General features: G+C 38.1%; 1 protein-coding gene across 1 annotated transcript; it reads left to right on the forward strand.

The window, feature by feature from the left end:
• The first annotated feature begins 520 nt into the window (after positions 1 to 520).
• Positions 521 to 16,329, forward strand: osr1 (odd-skipped related transcription factor 1). Its single transcript, XM_042501203.1, has 3 exons — positions 521 to 899; positions 11,594 to 12,296; positions 15,777 to 16,329. The coding sequence occupies exons 2-3, from the start codon at positions 11,614 to 11,616 to the stop codon at positions 15,907 to 15,909; spliced, it is 816 nt and encodes a 271-aa protein (XP_042357137.1). The 5' UTR covers positions 521 to 899; positions 11,594 to 11,613; the 3' UTR covers positions 15,910 to 16,329.
• The last annotated feature ends 3,047 nt before the right edge of the window (positions 16,330 to 19,376 follow it).

Below are 19,376 nucleotides of genomic sequence, written 5' to 3' on the forward strand. Positions count from 1 at the left end.
TCCTGTGTTAAATGGTGACTAAGATGTAACATTTTACCTGCAACATTCTGAGGATGTTTCAGGTGATATCATAGAATGTTCTTTAAAAAAAAATCCCTGAGAATCCCATGAGAACAAAGGAAGAACGTTTTCAAAGCAACATTCAGGAAATGTTACTGAGGAGTGAGATTACAAATTTTTTTTAATGCAAATGTAATGTAATGTGATATGTTAACAACAAACAAACAAACAAAAACAGAAAACTTTTTTAAAAAATGTTTATAGAGAATGTCACCCTTACTTTAAGAAGAACATTCTGGGAACAAAAAGAAAATTTGCTGCTGAAAACTAAACATTGCATTGGTGGCATTATCATCTATTCTCAGAGCATTTTTAGAACCAAAAATTGCGTGCTGAGTCATGTCAGAAAATTGTGACTCATCTTTCTGTTGTTACAAAACTGCTATATCTTTCACTTCATGGCGCGTGTACTCCATCAGTCCGGGGTCCGATAGGCACACTATGAGAGTAAGACCTGGTCCTCTGTGACACCGCACCATCACACCGCTGCAGTGATGTTCGGTGTCCTGCTGAGCGGTGCTGGATGTGGGCTGGGCCAGCAGGAGTCGGACTACGCGCTGCAATAAAGAGGCAGCAGCAGCTGAGCGCGCACAATAGTGCAGAGAAGAGGAGTCCCGACATCACAGCTGCACCTCCACACCAGCACACCTCCACACCGCCGTGCCTCTCTCAGCTCACACCGGAGATCAGCCGCATCAGCGGGGGAACATGCTGCAGCTCCGACCGGCTCTTTAACTCATTCGCCCCGAAAAACAAGGCTGCTCGGCGGGCTCCAACACCCTGAACCCCCGGCTGGACCCCGAGCTGCGCACGGAGAGTTAAAAATATATCTTTTACCGGTGAGTCTTCATTTCGTTTTTATTCACGGAGTGAAAATAGAAGGAAATTAATCTCTGATCAGATTTTCGGGGTTTTGGTTTATTGGGAAATGGTGCGCAAAGTTACATATTTAGACATTTAGATCATAATTTTAACTTTTCAGGAGTTTGTAGATTTGCAGGGGAGATTGTTCAACAGGTGTGCGCCGTTCAGTCAGTTAAAACAACTACATCGCATTGATATTATCAATATCAACACTGTTTTTATTTATATGTTAAGGATTTAACAACATTTTAATACATTTGTTTTAGTTTTGTTTTCCTATTTATTGAACTCTTTACGCATAATCGCACATTATTGATATTTGCGCTGTAAAAATAAGTCTCCTTAAAATTTGGTTGCGGTATTTTGACTGTATTTAATCAGACTGACTTTTAAAAGTTAGATAGTTGTGTGTGAATGAATGTTTAAATGTGAAGACCTCAAGTACGGAATGTTGTGTAAAAATTCCACTTACGCGCAAGCAAGACTAATAAAAAAATAATAATAATCAGCACGTGGTTATTAGTAACATATAACTAACATCATAACAACATTCAGAAGTCAGAGTGACAAAAGTTTAGTTTTTATTCTGATCATAGATTTTGTCCCTTTAGGTCGCGCAGTTCTCGCGTTAACTCGCTTCGGTGCGTCAATGCAAATATAAAAATATAGGATTTTAGAAGATAATCTGGCAAATCTGAAAAAACATCACCAATTGATTCTCATCAGTTCACGCATTGATACTGCTGCTCCGCTCAGTGCAGCCCGGGATCACAAACGGTACATCTGCATGAGAGGAGAGGTGCGCGTGAGGCAGCAGGTGTGACGGCTCCATGCAGCTGGAGATCAGATCCACTGGATGTGTCCACTGAGCGCAACGCATGGACACAGTGCCATTTTAACCCTTTGAGACCTGGACCGACATCACTTTCCTTGTGCTGCGTTCAGACGCCTCATTACAGCTTTAGAAATCTGAGCAAATTGGTCGATTTCTTTAGAAAACATGGAGGAAGAAAGCAATGAGCAACTTGATCTGTTCCGCAAACTGCAAGAAATTAGTAGTTTTGGATTTTTTTTAAAGATGGAAAAAATATCCAAAAGACTATACTTATAATATATATTATTATATTGTATTATTATTATGTAATACTTATATGTAAATATATATATTTAAAATTATTTTATAAAAGCATCATTATTTTAATCACCCTTTTCTGGTTATTCTGGTCATTTTTCTCCTAATTTGTAGGGTTTTTTTTGTACTTTTACTTTTTTTTGGGTAATTTTTGGGCCATATCATCTTAAGTTGATGATATGGCCCTTTTCCANATGTAAATATATATTTAAAATTATTTTATAAAAGCATCATTATTTTAATCACCCTTTTCTGGTTATTCTGGTCATTTTTCTCCTAATTTGTAGGGTTTTTTTTGTACTTTTACTTTTTTTTGGGTAATTTTTGGGCCATATCATCTTAAGTTGATGATATGGCCCTTTTCCATGTTTTTGAAAGAATTTGAGCCAATTTGCTCAAGTTTCAAAGGGTTAAATGTTATCCAGCAGTGTAAAAGAAATATCCAGCTCTTTCCCTTGAGTCAAGTTAGCCACACCTCTCTGCACTCATTTTACTTTACAGGCTTTAAAGGTTCTGGCTTGGCAATTATTATCCTTGCAAAGTGTTAATTTGTGTAAATTTCAAGATCAAGATGACTTTATTTGTCCTGAGGGGGATTTTTCTTGAACCTAAACGCTGCCACATAAAAATACACAGGCCTGCATAGTGTAAAAACACACGTAAAGTGGACAGCACAGACAAGTACAGACAGAAAGTGCATTCATATACACTGTCCTTCACTTATTCCTGAGTAAATGAAACTGATATAGTTTTTGTAACTTCTTAATAATGTCTTTAATATCTAGATAGTGCTAAATTTAAGTTATATAATGCTTTAACAAATGCAAATGTATCATATTCATTTCTGATATAGGCTAAGATAACTAAAGTGCAATAAAAATGAATTATTTATTATACAAGATTAAAATATAATACAAAAATGCAGCATTTCCCAGTAGGAGTACAAAACATCATAACATTGAAATATTAAAGAAAGATGTAAGTTTCTTTCTGTATTTATTTCTTTAATAAATGTACTAAAGCATTCCAACACTGCGAAATGATGTACAAATGATTTAACTGCTGTGGCTCATGGGACAGTCAGTTTATGTGCATTTGTTTTAGATTTATAATACAAATGTCTGATGAACATGATAGCAATCAAGAGGCAAACATCTGTAAATGCAGTGAGAGTATTTCAACCTGTTTCCACTCAAACATCAATTTTATTTTAAACTACTCCAGAGATGAGCGTGTTTCTGGAAACATGAAACAACAACACAGGCTGCATCAAAACAGTACGAACTTTATTTTAGAAAAGAAAGAGAAAAAAAAAGTTGATTTTTATTGTGTGAGGCAGCCTACAACTCCCTGGCAGCTGTGGATTATTTCATATTTCATGAGAGCCCAGAGTTTGTAACCACACCCAGGACCCTCTGTTCTCATCCATGCCAAGGTACAAATGAAGATCATGTAGTCAACTTGGTGCATGAGGAGGAGACTGCCGTGAGGTGTGTCTCCATATGTCTCGGCACGAGGGACACGTAGTTTTTTTTATATATAAATATGGAGATGTCGAGCAGGCAGGAATCAGCAGAAATGTTTTTGACAGCTGCTGCAAAACTGACCTGTGTCAATTTGTGTGGAGTTATGACAGTGACTGAAATAACATTTATAAAAATAACAAAACACATACAGTACATAATTGTTTACTCCATTCCTGCACTGAGGCTATTTGCGCCTTTTAGGACTTAATTCTTTCTCAGTTTCATCTAAAGGGTGATGTTTGTATTTTAATATATATTTTTTTAACTGTCAAAATGAACTTTTTGATTAATTAAAAAAAAAAAAAGTTTTTGTCGGGGCTGCCTTGAATTTTTAAGTTGGCTGAATTTGAGAAAACAAGTTGATTCTTAATAAAATTAACTCAACTTTTCTTTTCTAATTCACTCAACTTTTTCAAATTTGAGGCAGCCAGGAGACTAAGTTTTTTGAGATAAAACAAATGGTTTATTTTTTCAGTGAAGACTTGCTAATACATCCATGGTCATAGTTTAAAGCAGTGGTTTCCAACATGTGGGTGAAGACCCCCTGAGAGTACTAAGGGGTGGTAGATGAAAAAAAATCCCATGTTACACAATATCACTGCTGTTACTTTATTCTGACTTTCTGTGAGCTGCTCACAACTCATATCCACAGGGCCACAACATGATTTTATTAAACTGCTGGTTTCAACCTTGATACTGTATATAAGTATAATTATAGCCAGCACCAAAATTAGATTTTTATTGAATTTTAGTTGATTTAATTGTATTAAAAAGAGAGACTGTTTAAACTAAAAAAAATTAGTTTCCAAAAATTCTCATTTTCAGTTGACTGAATCTGAGAAGTCAAGTTGAGAAACTAATTTCATAATGATTCAAAACAAGCAAACTTTCTAGTCTAAACTTGAAAGGATTTAAGCACACCTGAATTAAAATTCAGTTTATCAGTAAGTTAATTTCACTATAGAAAAAAGAAAGTTTTAACTTTAAAAAAAATGTTAGCGTCCAGGCTACCTTAAAATTTTAAGTTGACTGAATGTGAGAAGTCAAGTTGAGGTAATTTTGTAATGATTCAAAACTAATGAACTTTTCCAGACAAATAAACTTGAAAGGATGTAAGCAACACTAAATTAAAATTCAGTGAATTAATTTTTTGACTTTAAATGTTTGTTTTGAATCACTGGAAAATTAAAGTCTTTCAAAGTTTAGTTAACTTAAAATTTTAAGGCAGCCAAGACATTTTTAAGTTAAAACAAATAGTTTGTCTTTGCAGAGGTTGTAAACATTTACTTAGATACATTTCCAGCTAGTGTACTTTGATTTATTATCCCAAAGTTTTTTTTTAGTCTTTACTTATTTGATATTTTGTTGGTATAAAAGCGGTAAAATTCCAATAATTTGAGACAAAAATGACTGGAATCAGCTCACAAAGTACCCCTTTTAATAAGCACATAAACTGCATGAGGTCACTTAAACCTCCTAAATTCACAAATAAAAACAACCCGAGGCCTGTGTTTTCCGTAGTTTTCTCAGTTGTGTAGAGACAGAAAAGTTCACATTCACTGCTAATTTCTGGGTCCAGATGTGTGTACTGCACCCAGCCTGATCGCGTTTACATGGAGGTGAGAAGCAGCGTCTCAGTCCTCACAAACGCTGCGCTCTGTTGGCGCTGAATCTCACAGCCGCAACCCAAAGCAGAGGGCCACATGGCTGTTTGGATGTGGAGGCCCCTGGTATGCAGACATCAAAGGGTTAAAGGTGAGGAGACGCTCAGCAGCACAGCACTTATCTCCTCTAATGACCTCCTAAGTATAAGTCAATTACTTCTGCGTCATGATCAGAAAGGAACAGACCACGGGGGGCTGTTTGAGCTCCACTGCTCCTCATTACAACCACTTCAGTGGACTGCAGTGGACGAGCGGCCAAGACCCAGGCCTCAGGTTAAGGCTTTGATTTCATTATTTATTAAAATCTCTATATGAAGCTGCAAACTCTGCCTTTTGCTAATGTTCGGAGTAGATTAGATTAAATCACCTCAAAGCAATAAAAAATCTCACCTTTCTGACCAGAATACAGTTTATTGTGTTAGCTTCTATGTTTGTTGCCCTTTACGGCACACGAAATGACAAAGTTATTTATAGTCTTTTGGTTGATAATTAATTTTCAGTTCCATGCATTCTTTCACTTAAAACGATGTTTTTCTTAGATCAGCTCTGATAAGCTTGTGAAGTGCCAGCTTCTGCCTCAGCAAAGAGCAGCTCAGAACAGGGCCATAACTATGGAGTCAACACAGGGGGCAAATCTGCCAGGGGGTCCCTCTTCCCCCAGAAAAACATAATTAAAAATTTAAAGCTAATTTCCTATTTCATAAAAAGCATGCACAGCTATACAGTAAAAAAAAGTATGTAATAAATGAAAACAACTACTGTTGACATAAATACACATACAGTACACAGGCCAACATAAATTATTGACATTTTTACAATCATTTTACATTCTAGTTTTCTACTTTTTTTGTACAGTGTCAAGGTTGAAACCAGCAGTTTTAACAGATGCTCAAACAACAGCATGAGTGCAGTTCCAAAAATGTGTCAGGTTTCCATTCGTGCATTTGAACATATTATTTTAAAAAGTAAAAGTACAAAGATACTCATCCAAAAACAAAAGAAAACTAGAAGGAATTACAGCCTTGCTTCAAATGACTTCTCCTGATTACATCAACCCACTGCATTTCACTTCTTATGTAATTATCTTCTTCTGAAATTACTTGTCAGAGTTCGTTGATGTAGAAATATTAACAGTATAAATAGTACATGTGAACAGGCAGTACATTACTATTAAGATGAATAGGATTTTTATTTTTATTTATCTATTTATATATTTATTTATATTTCCATAATTATTCATCTTTTCTTCATTAATTCTGTAGCTGATTTGAGAGGTTACTCCTGGTGCAAGGGTGGAAGATACCATTTTGCACCATTTTACACCTTTATATAAAGTTTCAATATTTCAAGCGCTTTTTCAGCCAATTTTTATTTAGGTATGGCAGTAATCATTTCATTAACAAAAACTGAATACAAACAAAACCAAACTTAAGACTTTTGCCCCCCCCCCATCACTGGGGCCCACTTTTCCCTTACTATGACACCTCTGAAGTTGTTGTAGGAGGTCACAACAATTGGAAGTAATTCATACACTGTTTTTCTTGTTTATTTATGTAAGAAATCATATTTTTAGCACATTGTGCGTTTTGGATGTTTTTTTGTCAAGTTTGAAAAGTGGTTGTCATGTACATTTGCATGAGTAAAAGGTACCCTCTAAAATGTAGTGGAGTATAAGTAAGCATGTAGTTTGACATGAAAATACTTAAAAACTGTCTTTAAACACAATGGTTGAGTGAATGATCTCATCTGATAATAACAATGCAGTAAAGTCAAAAGTATCAACTCCGACCTGTGCTGAAAAGCAGCACCTGAGTGAAAATCGAAGCCGCTCTGCTGTGTGAGCTGCTGAGGTGAGCTGCTGAGGTGAGTGGGAGGGGCCCCACCGTGGCTCCTGTCCATCAGCGTCTGCCTCAGACAAAGATACATTATTGTCTATTGTTATTCCTTCTTATCAAACCTGATTTAACAGCTCACAGGTATTTCTCTGGCTGAATGCTGTCATTCTGCAGCGAACAGCCCCGGGCATGTTTCTGAATAGAGGAAACAAACCGCACCTACCCACCAACACACACACACACACACACACACACACACACACACACACACACAGACTGTTCTTTCTCTGTCTGACACTTCTGTGTGTGTGTGTGTGTGTGTGTATGTTAACACTGCCAATCGTTTTGTGTTCACTTTCACTGACACATTTACCACACACAAGCACCCAGCCATAATAAATAAAGTAGAAGGGTATTTGGAAAGTACAGACCTCTACCAAGCTGAAAAATAGTTGGTGTATCCACTTGGTGATTTGGATGCACTCCAAAATAAGTTATAGGTAATAGGTAATAAGTTCTTCCTTTGCCTCTTTTAACCCCCCTTAACCAAGTTTCAATAAAATCAGGCCAGTAGTTTTTCAGTATTTCTGCTGACAAACAAACAAAACCGAACCAAAATCATAATGTAGGTTACAATATTGTAATCTCAGTTTTATGAGCACAGGTGGAAGTAAAACAGTCCTCCAGTGTTTGGGAATAAAAAGATAAAAATACAATATGCAAGTCCAAGAGACATAATTATACATTGCATTGTGTACATCTCTGGGTGTCATTCTGGGCTTTTACCTTGGAATTTGTCATTTTTACTTTTTTCCATGCGATGATGTCATTTTTACCATATTTGGCATATGGAGAAAATCCATGCTGTTTCCACTAGGTGCACTGTCACACAATTCTACAGTTCTACAATTCTACAATGTCATTTAGCAGACGCTTTTATCCAAAGCGACGTACAACACAAGCAAGAATTTAGACTTAAGGAAAAAACCTTTAGTAAGTGCAAAAAGTGCTTCAGGTGTGATTGGTCACAGGTATTGCCATCTAGTGGCAGAAGAAGTGCCGCACAGCCGCACCCCCGTCCCCTTTTGGAAACCAAGGTAATAACCAGTAGCGATCTCAGCATCTGAGATTCAACAATCTCAGTATCACTACTTACGATGACAATCAACATACAACATCACACAACTTTGTCAGTGCTAGATAATCATTAAGTGCTGGGTTTTGGACCATCAGACTTACTCTACCCCAAAGGGCAAAGAGGAGAAGAGTCAGGTTAAGTGCCTAGGTGTTCTCGGAACAATTGAGTTTTCAATTGTCTCTTAAAAGTAGTCACACTCAATGCTGCTGCTGACACATTCCAGGTTGTAATAATAATAATATTAATAACAATAATAATAATAATACAATATTGAATTTGTTTTTCATCTAAAAACAATGACATCACGACAAAAACCTGGCATTTAAAGGGTAAAAACTATGAAAATTAATAAATATTTGATATTTATGATTAATACTGATGTTGGCTAAAAAAAATTAACTCAATGAAAGAAGAAAGTCACATTAATGTATGATATTTTTTTAATAGCCTAATTTTGAAAATCGCATTTTGTATGCAGAGCAGTATGAGTGTGAGTATTTGACAATGCATAAAAAATAACAATGTATAAATGAACCTGTGTTGCTACTAATCATTGACATATCCTAAGCTGCAACAATGGAAAACGATAATTTACTGAGCATGTGATATATTGACAGTAACACATCTTTTGTGTTGTTATTTTTCATCTAAAAACATAGTGGCATCATAACAAAAACCTGACATTTAAAGGGTTAAAATTCTGAAAACGGATGATGGTTATAAAAATCAACTCAAAGTAGAAAATAATATAAATGTATAACATTTTTAAAGCTTGATGTTGAGAGAGCATTTTGTTTGTGGAGCGATATGAGTGTATGTAATATTAAAGTTGGCCCTGGGGGTTAATAGATGGCTGTCAACTTTTTTTTTTTTTTTTTTATCCTGAGTAAATATTGGAGGAGTTTAGGTAGGTGAATGGGTGTGTAATGCCTTTGGCTTTCATGCTGGAAATTGGTATTTTAATCCTGTTTCAAACCTGTGGCTACTGTTTGGCTTTTGATCATTATAAGTATCATTAACCATGTTGTAACCAATGTTGTAGATATTGTAGATCAAATAATGTGATTTGGTCTATGTAATAGACTGTATAAATAATGTAGGTTTATTGCAAGTAATTGATAGGGGCATATTTCCACTTACTGTGGTAAAGTTGGACATACTTGTCAATATTGTCCCCTGGGGCTTGTATACTGGGACAAGGACAGTAGTCCCATTAAATGTCTTAATCGAGATATGACTTTAACTCGACTAAAATGTGCATGGATGCATACTGAGTGAGGTGTACTTGCAGATGGCTTTAACTTTTGGGGCTTTGTGTAGAGTGGATCCAGCAGTCAAGCCATTTCACATGCATAGCCTTAATAAGCTGATAATGAGGCCCCCTTCATCAGCCTCATCTGCAAGCTGGACTGGATGTTTATTGGCTGCTGATAGAAGTGTGAGTTGTTGTGTGGGGTGTGGGGAAGCACTAGGCAGGGGTGGGTAGTGGGTACACTCGTAATATACATCTCAAATGTGTCTTCATTAATACTTTTAAGATATTTTACTACTCTATGAATTCATTCAAGCTGTAGTCCAAGCCACAACATGAACCAAACACACCGGGAACCAAATAAATGCAACCTCAACCATCCGACAGTGGTAACAATCATGTTTCCCTATTCAACCACAACCTACCAACATGTTCTGGTAGGAGATTATTCATTTAAGAAACAAAGGATATAAACGGCGTTAGTGCTTAAGTTATGGTGTATTGCACAAGGAATGTACATTGCTGCAGCAATCACTTTCTTTTCCAAAGATGGAATGAAAAATTTAGAAATCATAACTGTGTTAAGTACAGAGCTGGAGTCAGGATGTGAAAAGAAGTGACAAAAGAGTCTGGCTCTGTTCAAGACCTTCAACACCTCTAAAGCTCAATAATCGGCATTTAACACTTTTGTCATGTGCACGTAGAGCTGTATCTGAGTCACATAGAAACTAGTTAGTTCATGGTTTATATCTTATTTGTTCAATATAAACATAAACACAAATGGAAAGATTGTCATTTTGGTTCTACGGGGAGTTACATGTCAGAACAGTCCAGTCTTTATGCCAAGTGAGGCTAACCGCCTTCACCATAGCCCCATACTTAAAGGTCTACTGCGTGGGGTTTGCTGGATATTTTGGCCAAAATAGTATACAATATTCATAACTGTGTTTTCATTATATTATATATTGTTTGTGTTTGTGTTTTTATTACCTTAGAATAAGACATTTATATCTACATAGGGAGTGGGTCCACTAATGAAGTCCAGAATCCACCATATTTTCTGCTACAGAAGCCTAAAATGGACAAACTTAACACTAACTCTAGATAAGGTAATTCATGTTTCCATGATTTTGTGTAGGTGATACTGCATCAGATACCAACACACAGATGCACCTTTCAGGGTGGTAAGATATGCACCAGGCAGCGGCAGTTGTTGACGCAATAGGCGATAATATAACATCAAATACCGCTGCATTGTCAGTGGATGCTGACACCGATGCACAGAGGCAGCGTTCACTGTGGTATGAAACATAGTATAAAGAGAGTGAAAGTTTGTAAAGTTTGGTGGATGGTTCAAACAAACCCTAGATTTTCACCCAGGAGCCAAAAATGAAAGGAGTCATTTTTCAAACAAAGTGCTGTGCTAGTATGTGTAGCATGCTACAGTAGTGACATTAGTGATATTTCTTACATGACATCATGCGACATTACTACTTATCTTATTCCAAACCATTTTTTTCTAAACCAAACCATGGATTTTTGTTGCAATCAAAAAAAATAAACCAAAAAAAATGTGTTTTACGTTCTTTGTTAGTCCATTTTGAGAACGGTAGTCTGTTTTGAAGAAACACAATGCATGCAACAAGCATAAATTGACAAGTTGTCCCTATAAGTCCAAAATTGATGTAGGAGGGTACCTAGCATGTTATATTGATATGTAGTTCCATTGACAAAACAACCGTATTTGATTATTTGGGATAAGAATTTGCTGGCTTTCCTTTAAACTAAACAAACATGTACTGATCTGCCTCTCATAAAGCTGAAGCTTTATGTTTGTTTCCACAGCTGAAAGCTTTGCATTGTGTGAAATGGATGCACGAGCACACAATGGAGGAAAAGAAAGGGGGAGACATTTACAGGAAGTCACACTAATCTTGTTTGTTGGATAAATGTAACTGTAGTGTGTGTGTGTTTTGTGGTATAAACTTGTGATCAAACCCCCCTGGTCATCTTAGTCTCTGTCTTTGATGAATTGACTTATGAAAGCATTAAAAAATAAATCAATGTGACTTGGCCCAAAAGTTGCATATTTTCATCTGCTCATGTTTTCTATCTCTGCCAGTTGGACTCAGTGCAGCAGCCATGGGCAGCAAGACACTGCCAGCGCCTGTCCCCCTCCACCCGTCCCTCCAGCTGGCCAACTACTCCCTCCTCCAGAGCTCCACGGGCCTCCAGCTGCCAGCGGATCACTTTCACAGCATCTACAGCTTCAGCGCCCTGCACGCCATCCATCTCCACCAGTGGACCCTGGGCTACCCGCCTTTGGCCCTTCCCCGCTGCACCATCTCCAAGCTGCCGGCTCAGTTCTCCTCCATGGCCTCCATCCCCATGTTCCCACACCTCCTGCAGCCTAAGCAGGACACGGCGGGGCTGCTGCAGAGCTCCAAGAACAAACCTCGCTTTGACTTTGCCAACCTGGCGGCAGCAGCCACGCAGGAAGATCACCTGAAGGCGGAGGATTTGAGTATGACGGGTGCTGCCGCCGCTGCCGCAGCAGCAGCACAGGCTTCATCTCACCACCCGAGCGCAGCCGGCCTGGGATGCCTCCTAGATGTGACCAAACTCTCCTCGCCGGAGCGCAAGTCCAGCCGGGGCCGACTGCCCTCCAAGACCAAGAAAGAGTTTGTCTGCAAGTTCTGTGGCCGCCATTTTACCAAATCCTACAACCTTTTGATCCACGAGAGGACGCACACGGATGAGAGGCCCTATACCTGTGATATCTGCCACAAAGCCTTCAGAAGACAGGACCACCTCCGGGACCACAGGTGAGAACCAGAGAACCCTCTGAAACTGTTAATTTCTTATCTATGTGGTAATAGTTGAGGTCTGAAATTTAACCCTTTTGCAACCTGAGCAAATTTAAGAAATATGGGAAGATGACAAAGAGAAGCAAAAGAAGAAATGAGCTAGAAATTGCCCTAGTATAAAGTATACAAGAAAATTACCTGAAAATTAGAATGAATAAAAAAATAAATGGAAATTAAAAAGAAATGACAAACAAACAAGGAAATGACCTGAATAAAAACGCTTTAATAATGATAATATATATATGTATTTTTTGATGATCACAGCCAGGGATATGTCAGTGATTTGCAACACCATTGATTGTGAAAGTGCATCTGGTGGAAATAGCCATCCCAAATATGGTAATAAATTACGTCATCAGGTGACAAATAGTCAAAATGACAAATTCCAAGGCAAACGCACAGAATGACACCCAGAAATAATACAATGCATGTTATTATGCTTTGATGGCTGTGGGATCAAAAACTGCAGTTTAGGGGCACCCGGTGGCTCAGTGGATAGAGCAGCGCCCCATATACAGAGGCTGTATCCTCACCGCAGCGCCCGTGGGTTTGATTCCGGCCTCGACCGTTTGTTGCTTGTCGCCCCCTCTCTCTCTCCCCCTTTCACGCTTAAACTGTCCTGTCCATTAAAGGCAATGAAAGCCTTAAAAAAAAAAGTTTGCACTTTGGATGGATTTCAATGGTGCATTTTTTGCACTTAACAATCTGAATGTAACAATTCTGTTTACTCAGTGTATTTTAGACTTATTGTAGGTGCTGAGCTGGAAATTCCAAGATTAAACAAAAAAAACCACTATCTTTCCAAAATAAATGTCATATGTATGAACAAAGCCAAAATTAAATGAAGAATGAAAAGCGCGTAAAATTTGCCAAACAGCCCCTAAGGATTAGGTGGAAAAAAACAACAAAACTTTAAATGTAAAATACACCTCAATTGCTTTTATGAGCATAAAGTGCGAGTAAGAAACACGAGGCATGCCTCGGCCTGTAGACACATGGATTAATTAAATTAGAAGCCTAAATGTTACCTAAAATGATAAAAGCAGCTGAGTTGCCTACAGCAGACTTGCTGCAGGCAGAGAGCATGGTTTGATTGTTAAATGCTAATAGCGTAGAGAATACACTGATTCCACCAAAGCAAATGGAAATCAACATGATGCATTTGATTAGCAGCATTCTTAGCTTGTCAAAGACTTTGATTAATTATGTCATTAATATATTTAAGCCTTCATCTTCATGATCTATCAACACAGTGTGAGCAGTGAGGTGACATGCAGCAGCAGGTTAATAAATTGGATCAGGGTAGAAAAAAAATTCCATTAGCAGAGCAGGTTTAAAGATCTTATACTGCAGGTGTGCTGCACAAGATTATTTGAACAAATCACAATAAAAATGCACTTATTGATTATAAATTTTTTCTCAACTTTGCAAAATGTAAACTACAGAAAATGTGTTCATGTTAAAGACGACCCAGAAATGCTATAAAGGGATTAAGTGTACCCTTTTGTAGAGTAAAGTACTGTACTGAAACCCAAATTGCTCAGTTTTTGCTCCAAAGTGTGTGAGTGTGTGAATTTTTACAAACTCAGTAGCCTTGGCCACCAGTGTATGAATGGGTAAATGTGACACGTGGCGTGAAAGTGAACTAGAAAGCTCCATGCAAGTCCTTTTACTGATTTGTGCAGTCTGTATCTGTTCACCTGAAACAACCAGTGTGCCGAGTGAAGAGACGTTAGCTGTAGGCTAGATAGAAACAGACACACCAACCGAGTGTGGGAGAGAGTGTGTGTGTGTGTGTGTGTGTGTGTGTGTGTGTGTGTGTGATTTCAGCCCGTTCTCACTCCCAGGTCATCAAATACAGATGCTTTGTCACCCCCCTCAGCGTGTGATACAGATGTTAAATGCAGCCTTTGGCAATAAGAATTTGTGGTCAATCACATCAAACGCTGCACTAAAATCTACCAGGACAGCTCTAACAATTGAGCTGAGTTGAGTTTATTTCATTGTGAACAAATAAAGATAACAATAAAAATAATAATAATAATAATAATTAAAAAAAGAGTCCCCGTCAGGGGAAACATTATATCATAAATCAAACATTATCAATTACACCTTCATAAGCTTCAATGCTCAGGCCATGTCGTCATCACAACCATGTCATATTTACATCCTAATAAGTCAAAAACACATCATAAGTGCAGTTGAGTGGCTATCTTTGTAGGTGTGTTGGGACTCAGAATCAAGTTCATTAACAGAATTAGTTTGAGAAAATATTAGTTTTTCTAGAGCAAACACCACAGTACATCACTGACCTCCTCCTCCCGAACTCACCATTCATATTATTTATTAACTTTGATATGTTTTATTCCTTGTTATACATGTGTGTCTCCAACCTAGTCTGGCTTGTTGTTGCTGTGATTTTACTTGTCAGCTCTGTGCTTATTATCACCACTATTATTTTGATATTTTATTTAGCTTTTTTCGTGTATCTGTTTTTCATGTAAAGCACATTGTGAATTTGAAAGGTGCTATATAAATACATCTTCACTTACTTCTCTGAGCTCACCAGAAACTCAAGTTCCTATTTTTTTTATTTCCCTTCAGTCTCTCTTTTTCCCTCTTATTCCTGCATGTTTGTTACGCAACAATGAGTCCAATGTTGTGTTCATGTGATTTTTGAAGGTTGCAGTTTCCGAGTTGGGAAGTCATTCTTTTGATTTTGTTGTGTTCATGAGCTCTGAGGTCTTACAAAAAATGCAAGAGGTTTCCAGTTTATACATTATTTTATTGTATTTTTGTATATATTATTTTTATATTTAATCTAGGTCACTCTACACGGACAGCAGTTAACATTAATACCACATTACACTTAAAAACTTGATATTTAATGTGCGAATTAATAAATAAAAAATTTGCTTGACCAAACATTGACTTTTGCTGCCATGTTCATGCATTTATGACGTCAAGTCGGCAACTCGTGTTATAAAATAACATTATCAATGTTAGTATACTCGCCTGGCAGGATTTATAGTTAAAAGTTTTGTTTCTACAGCTAATAGATGTAGATATTAAAATGTGCAACTACTAAAAGTAAATGATAACTACTAGGAACAAAATAACAAAATATATAATTTTTAGCATCAGTTGTTTACACTGTTTCCATGCTCGCCGCCATTTCTGCTGCTCTGAGACTTCATGCAAACTTGACTTTGGAGGGCCGCGTATGTGCTCATAACTCATAAATACGATGTTTCCGATGAGCATGTGAGCAGCTATGTGAATTCTAGAAACTCACCTGAGATTATCGTTCATAAATGGGAGCATAAAATCAGAAATGCTCTTAATAATGTAGTTTTGAAGGTGTCATGAAACCTGTTATGAAATCTGACATGATTCTTCCCAAACACTAACCTGCTGCTGTGCTGCGCTCCCCTGCAGATACATTCACTCCAAAGAAAAGCCCTTCAAATGTCAGGAGTGTGGGAAGGGCTTCTGTCAGTCCAGGACTCTGGCTGTCCACAAAACATTACACATGCAGGTCAAGGAACTGAAGCCAGCCAAGATCAAGTGATGACTGTGCCAGCAGCAGGGAGGGGACGGGGACACTGGAAAAACACGACCAAAGACAACAGCGGCCAAAGAACAACCAAAGACTTCTTCATCTCAGCTGTCGGAGGCAGAGTGCTCTGCTTCTGTGGGAATACTCCTCAAGGATGAAATATTTCACCAGCCACTTGTTAAAGGAATAATGCAGAAATAAGCCGTAGTTATCAAAGCCTGACTTGGCAGTGGATGTGTGGAATGTGAAATGAAAAAAAAGAAAAACCCTTGTGGCTGCTCAGTGCGAATACTTTGCTCAGAAGCTTATAATCCAAAGACTTTCAAAAAGGGACACAACTCTTATGCAACTTTTTAAATTTTTTTTTTTTTTTTTTACAAAAATGAGAATGATCAAAGCCATGTTAACACATTTTCCTCCTTTTCAATATCACATCCCAATGTTATTTTTGTACAGATGCATTATAACAAAAATGTATTTTTGCACTTTAACCTGATTATTGATTATTTACATATATCACTGGATTTCTTAAACTTATTTTCTAAATAAATAATCATTTCTAAATAAAATATTTTTACTTTTAAGAGGCTGGATGTGTGTGAGTTTGTCTTTGGCTCTATGAGGTAAGCATTCAGGCAGGGTGGTCATTCAGACTGTTTTTATCATGAGGATGATTGTTATGCAATGTGGAGCAGGTGGATCCAAATGCAGCAGACAGCAGGAACTACAAAAAAAACCCCTCACTCTTTAACGCAAAGAAACAGCAATCAGAACATTACACAACCAAATCAAGGATACAGCAAAGACTGAAGTGAAAAGCAGGACTTAAATACAAACTTGACTGATGAGGGGATAAAGTGCAGGGGGAGAAAAAGGGCAGAGAAGCTCAGGTGAGGGGAATAAGGTGATGAGACAGAAGAACAGGCAGAGAGCTGATTGGCTGAGAGATGCTGAAGAGCAGGAAGGACTAACAAGGCTGATGCAGGACAGCTGTGGAGATGGAAAATGAGGGAACAGCAGCACAGGAACACAGGAGGAGAAACACACAGTAAACTGAAACCCAAAAAACAAGAAAAAACCCCCACAATATCCTCATTAACCCTCAGGGCCCACCTTAATATTACACACACTTGTACCACTCTGCACACAAAATGCGCTTTTTCAAAATCAGGCCATAAAAACAATACTATATATTGATATTATTTTCTATTTTTGCTGTGTGTTTTTTTTTTTTTTTTACCAACATAAGTCCTAATCATAAATGCCACTGTGATTTCAAAGGCCTAACCACGCGTTTTGCTGACGTGCTGCTTTGGTTGCAGAATCCTTGAACATCAACAGTAGATGCAAAGAGGTGCCTAGCACATAATATGTAGACATGGAAGTCCATTGACAAAGACAATGTGACGACTTGGCATGAGAACATGTTGTACCAACAGAAGTTCCAGAATCTCGTCATCTCTCCAGTTTGCCATATTCGATGCCACTTTTGTGTAAATGACCCCTTTTCCTAACTCTCGAATGTTTTATTTAATCAGAATTCATGCAGGCTGCAGGATAGAAACATCGATGCACTAACTTGCTCACTGTGAATTATCTGGATAATGACCTGTTCCACATGGACCTTATACTGTGGAACTGGCAGGGTACAGTCCGTTTAATGTCTGATCCATTGCAGTGCATGCGTGAAAGGTAACTTGTTCACAGCTAAGCCAGCAGCGTTAATTGCCACAGAACTGAATCGAAATTCTGTGTAAAAGTGACAGCCGGCATGGTGGGCGTGTTTCTGTGTGTTGGCATATTTAGTGTGTCATGCAGGAAGGAGGCTGGTGGTCTAGGGGAAGAGCCGAGCTGAGCGGATGGTCGGCCTGTTGCTCACCGTTCCTCCCGTAGCCAGGAACTCATCAGTCTGTCATCAACTCCCTGAGTAGCCATGGACACAAACACACATGCGCACACACACAGCTGGGCAGCTTGAGGTGGCAGGGGATGGTGTACGTGACATTAGGCTTGTAGAGATTGTAGCAGGAGGGACAGTACGTCTGCTCCATGGCCTCCTGTCCACATCACAGAGCTTAAGTACAGTCTTGAGACAGTCGGGAACAAAGACCCCTGCTACCAGACACTGCAGGACAAACATGACCTGAACCAAAGAGTGTACTTTCCACTCCACTTTCAACTTTATGGCAAAGTCACTGCATGTCTCAGTTATGCATGACCCATATTGTTTTCTGTTTGTTTTTTTAATAGTGTGCTCAGATTACACATTCACGAGAAATCTATTTATAATATCATTCCTGGAACAATGTCAGAAGACGAGTTTCTTTTAATCCTCAAATTGCGCAAATACAAATTAAAAAGATAAAATAATCGAAACATGGTTTAGAAAAAACTCAATTTAAAAAAGCCATATTTTGCCAAACTGCAATTTAAATACGTTTTTGGAGCTACGACAGGTGTCATTGCATCACATAACTCTTCAAAAGTTGAGCGGATCATCTGGAAGTTTTGAATCCAAAATGTGTAAAATTTTGAGCCTACGTTCTGTGAAAAAGTGTGAAACGAACAAAGACTTCATTTTAATTATGTCACCTAATGTTTTAAATTTTGCCATTCAATTCCCATCATGCTTTGAGAATTGTAACCATTGTTACTATTTATTATAACAGATACAGGGTGAGTTCACATTTTAAGTCTGTATTAAAACAATACAGACAAAGTGCACGTATAAGATTTTGATTATTTGATTAGAATTTTGACTGAATTTATAAGATTCTAGAATTTGTTTCTAATTATTTGCCTTACTTGAAAGTCTTTGGGTTTAGTATAATATGGGCAGCCCAGTCTCATTTCTAAGTACCCCCTGATCCTGATGCTAAAAGCCACCTTTTATGTCCACATGATACGCTGTCAGCTGAGAAGTCACGCTGTTATTACACGCTGGCGGATGACCACAATACTCAGTCAATGTCAGTTCATAAATGCTTTGCAGTGGATATCTGCATCTACGTATTATGTTCTATGTATTCTTCTGCATTTGCTGTTGATGTTCCAGGGGGCTGCTACCATGATGTTAATACAAGCACATGGTGGGATTACACTGCATGTGGTTATATTTAGGGTTCAAAAGCATATGGCAACAAATGCCGGGATATCAACAAACGCACATGCTGGGATGGAAGGTTAGGTTTAGGCACAAGAGGCACATAGTTAAGTGTAGAAAGAAAACATCACATTCAGATAGGAAGTGAACACTGGACTCCTGCATGAAAGTCTGGGGTTTGTTTGATCCATCTACCACCTCTGCCATCTGGCCTATAGGGACTTCGTGCTGCTTATACAACATTCAGCATATCATGCAGACATGATAGGTTCCACCTGGCTGTTTTCCCAACTGATGCTGCCCATCTGCATATCATGCTGCTGGAGCAGGTGCTGTCTGACTGATCGGGGGTGTCTAATAACACCATGAATGGTTC

Source organism: Plectropomus leopardus, chromosome 14 (assembly GCF_008729295.1).
Source record: "Plectropomus leopardus isolate mb chromosome 14, YSFRI_Pleo_2.0, whole genome shotgun sequence".
In the NCBI taxonomy this organism is placed as follows: Eukaryota; Metazoa; Chordata; class Actinopteri; order Perciformes; family Serranidae; genus Plectropomus; species Plectropomus leopardus.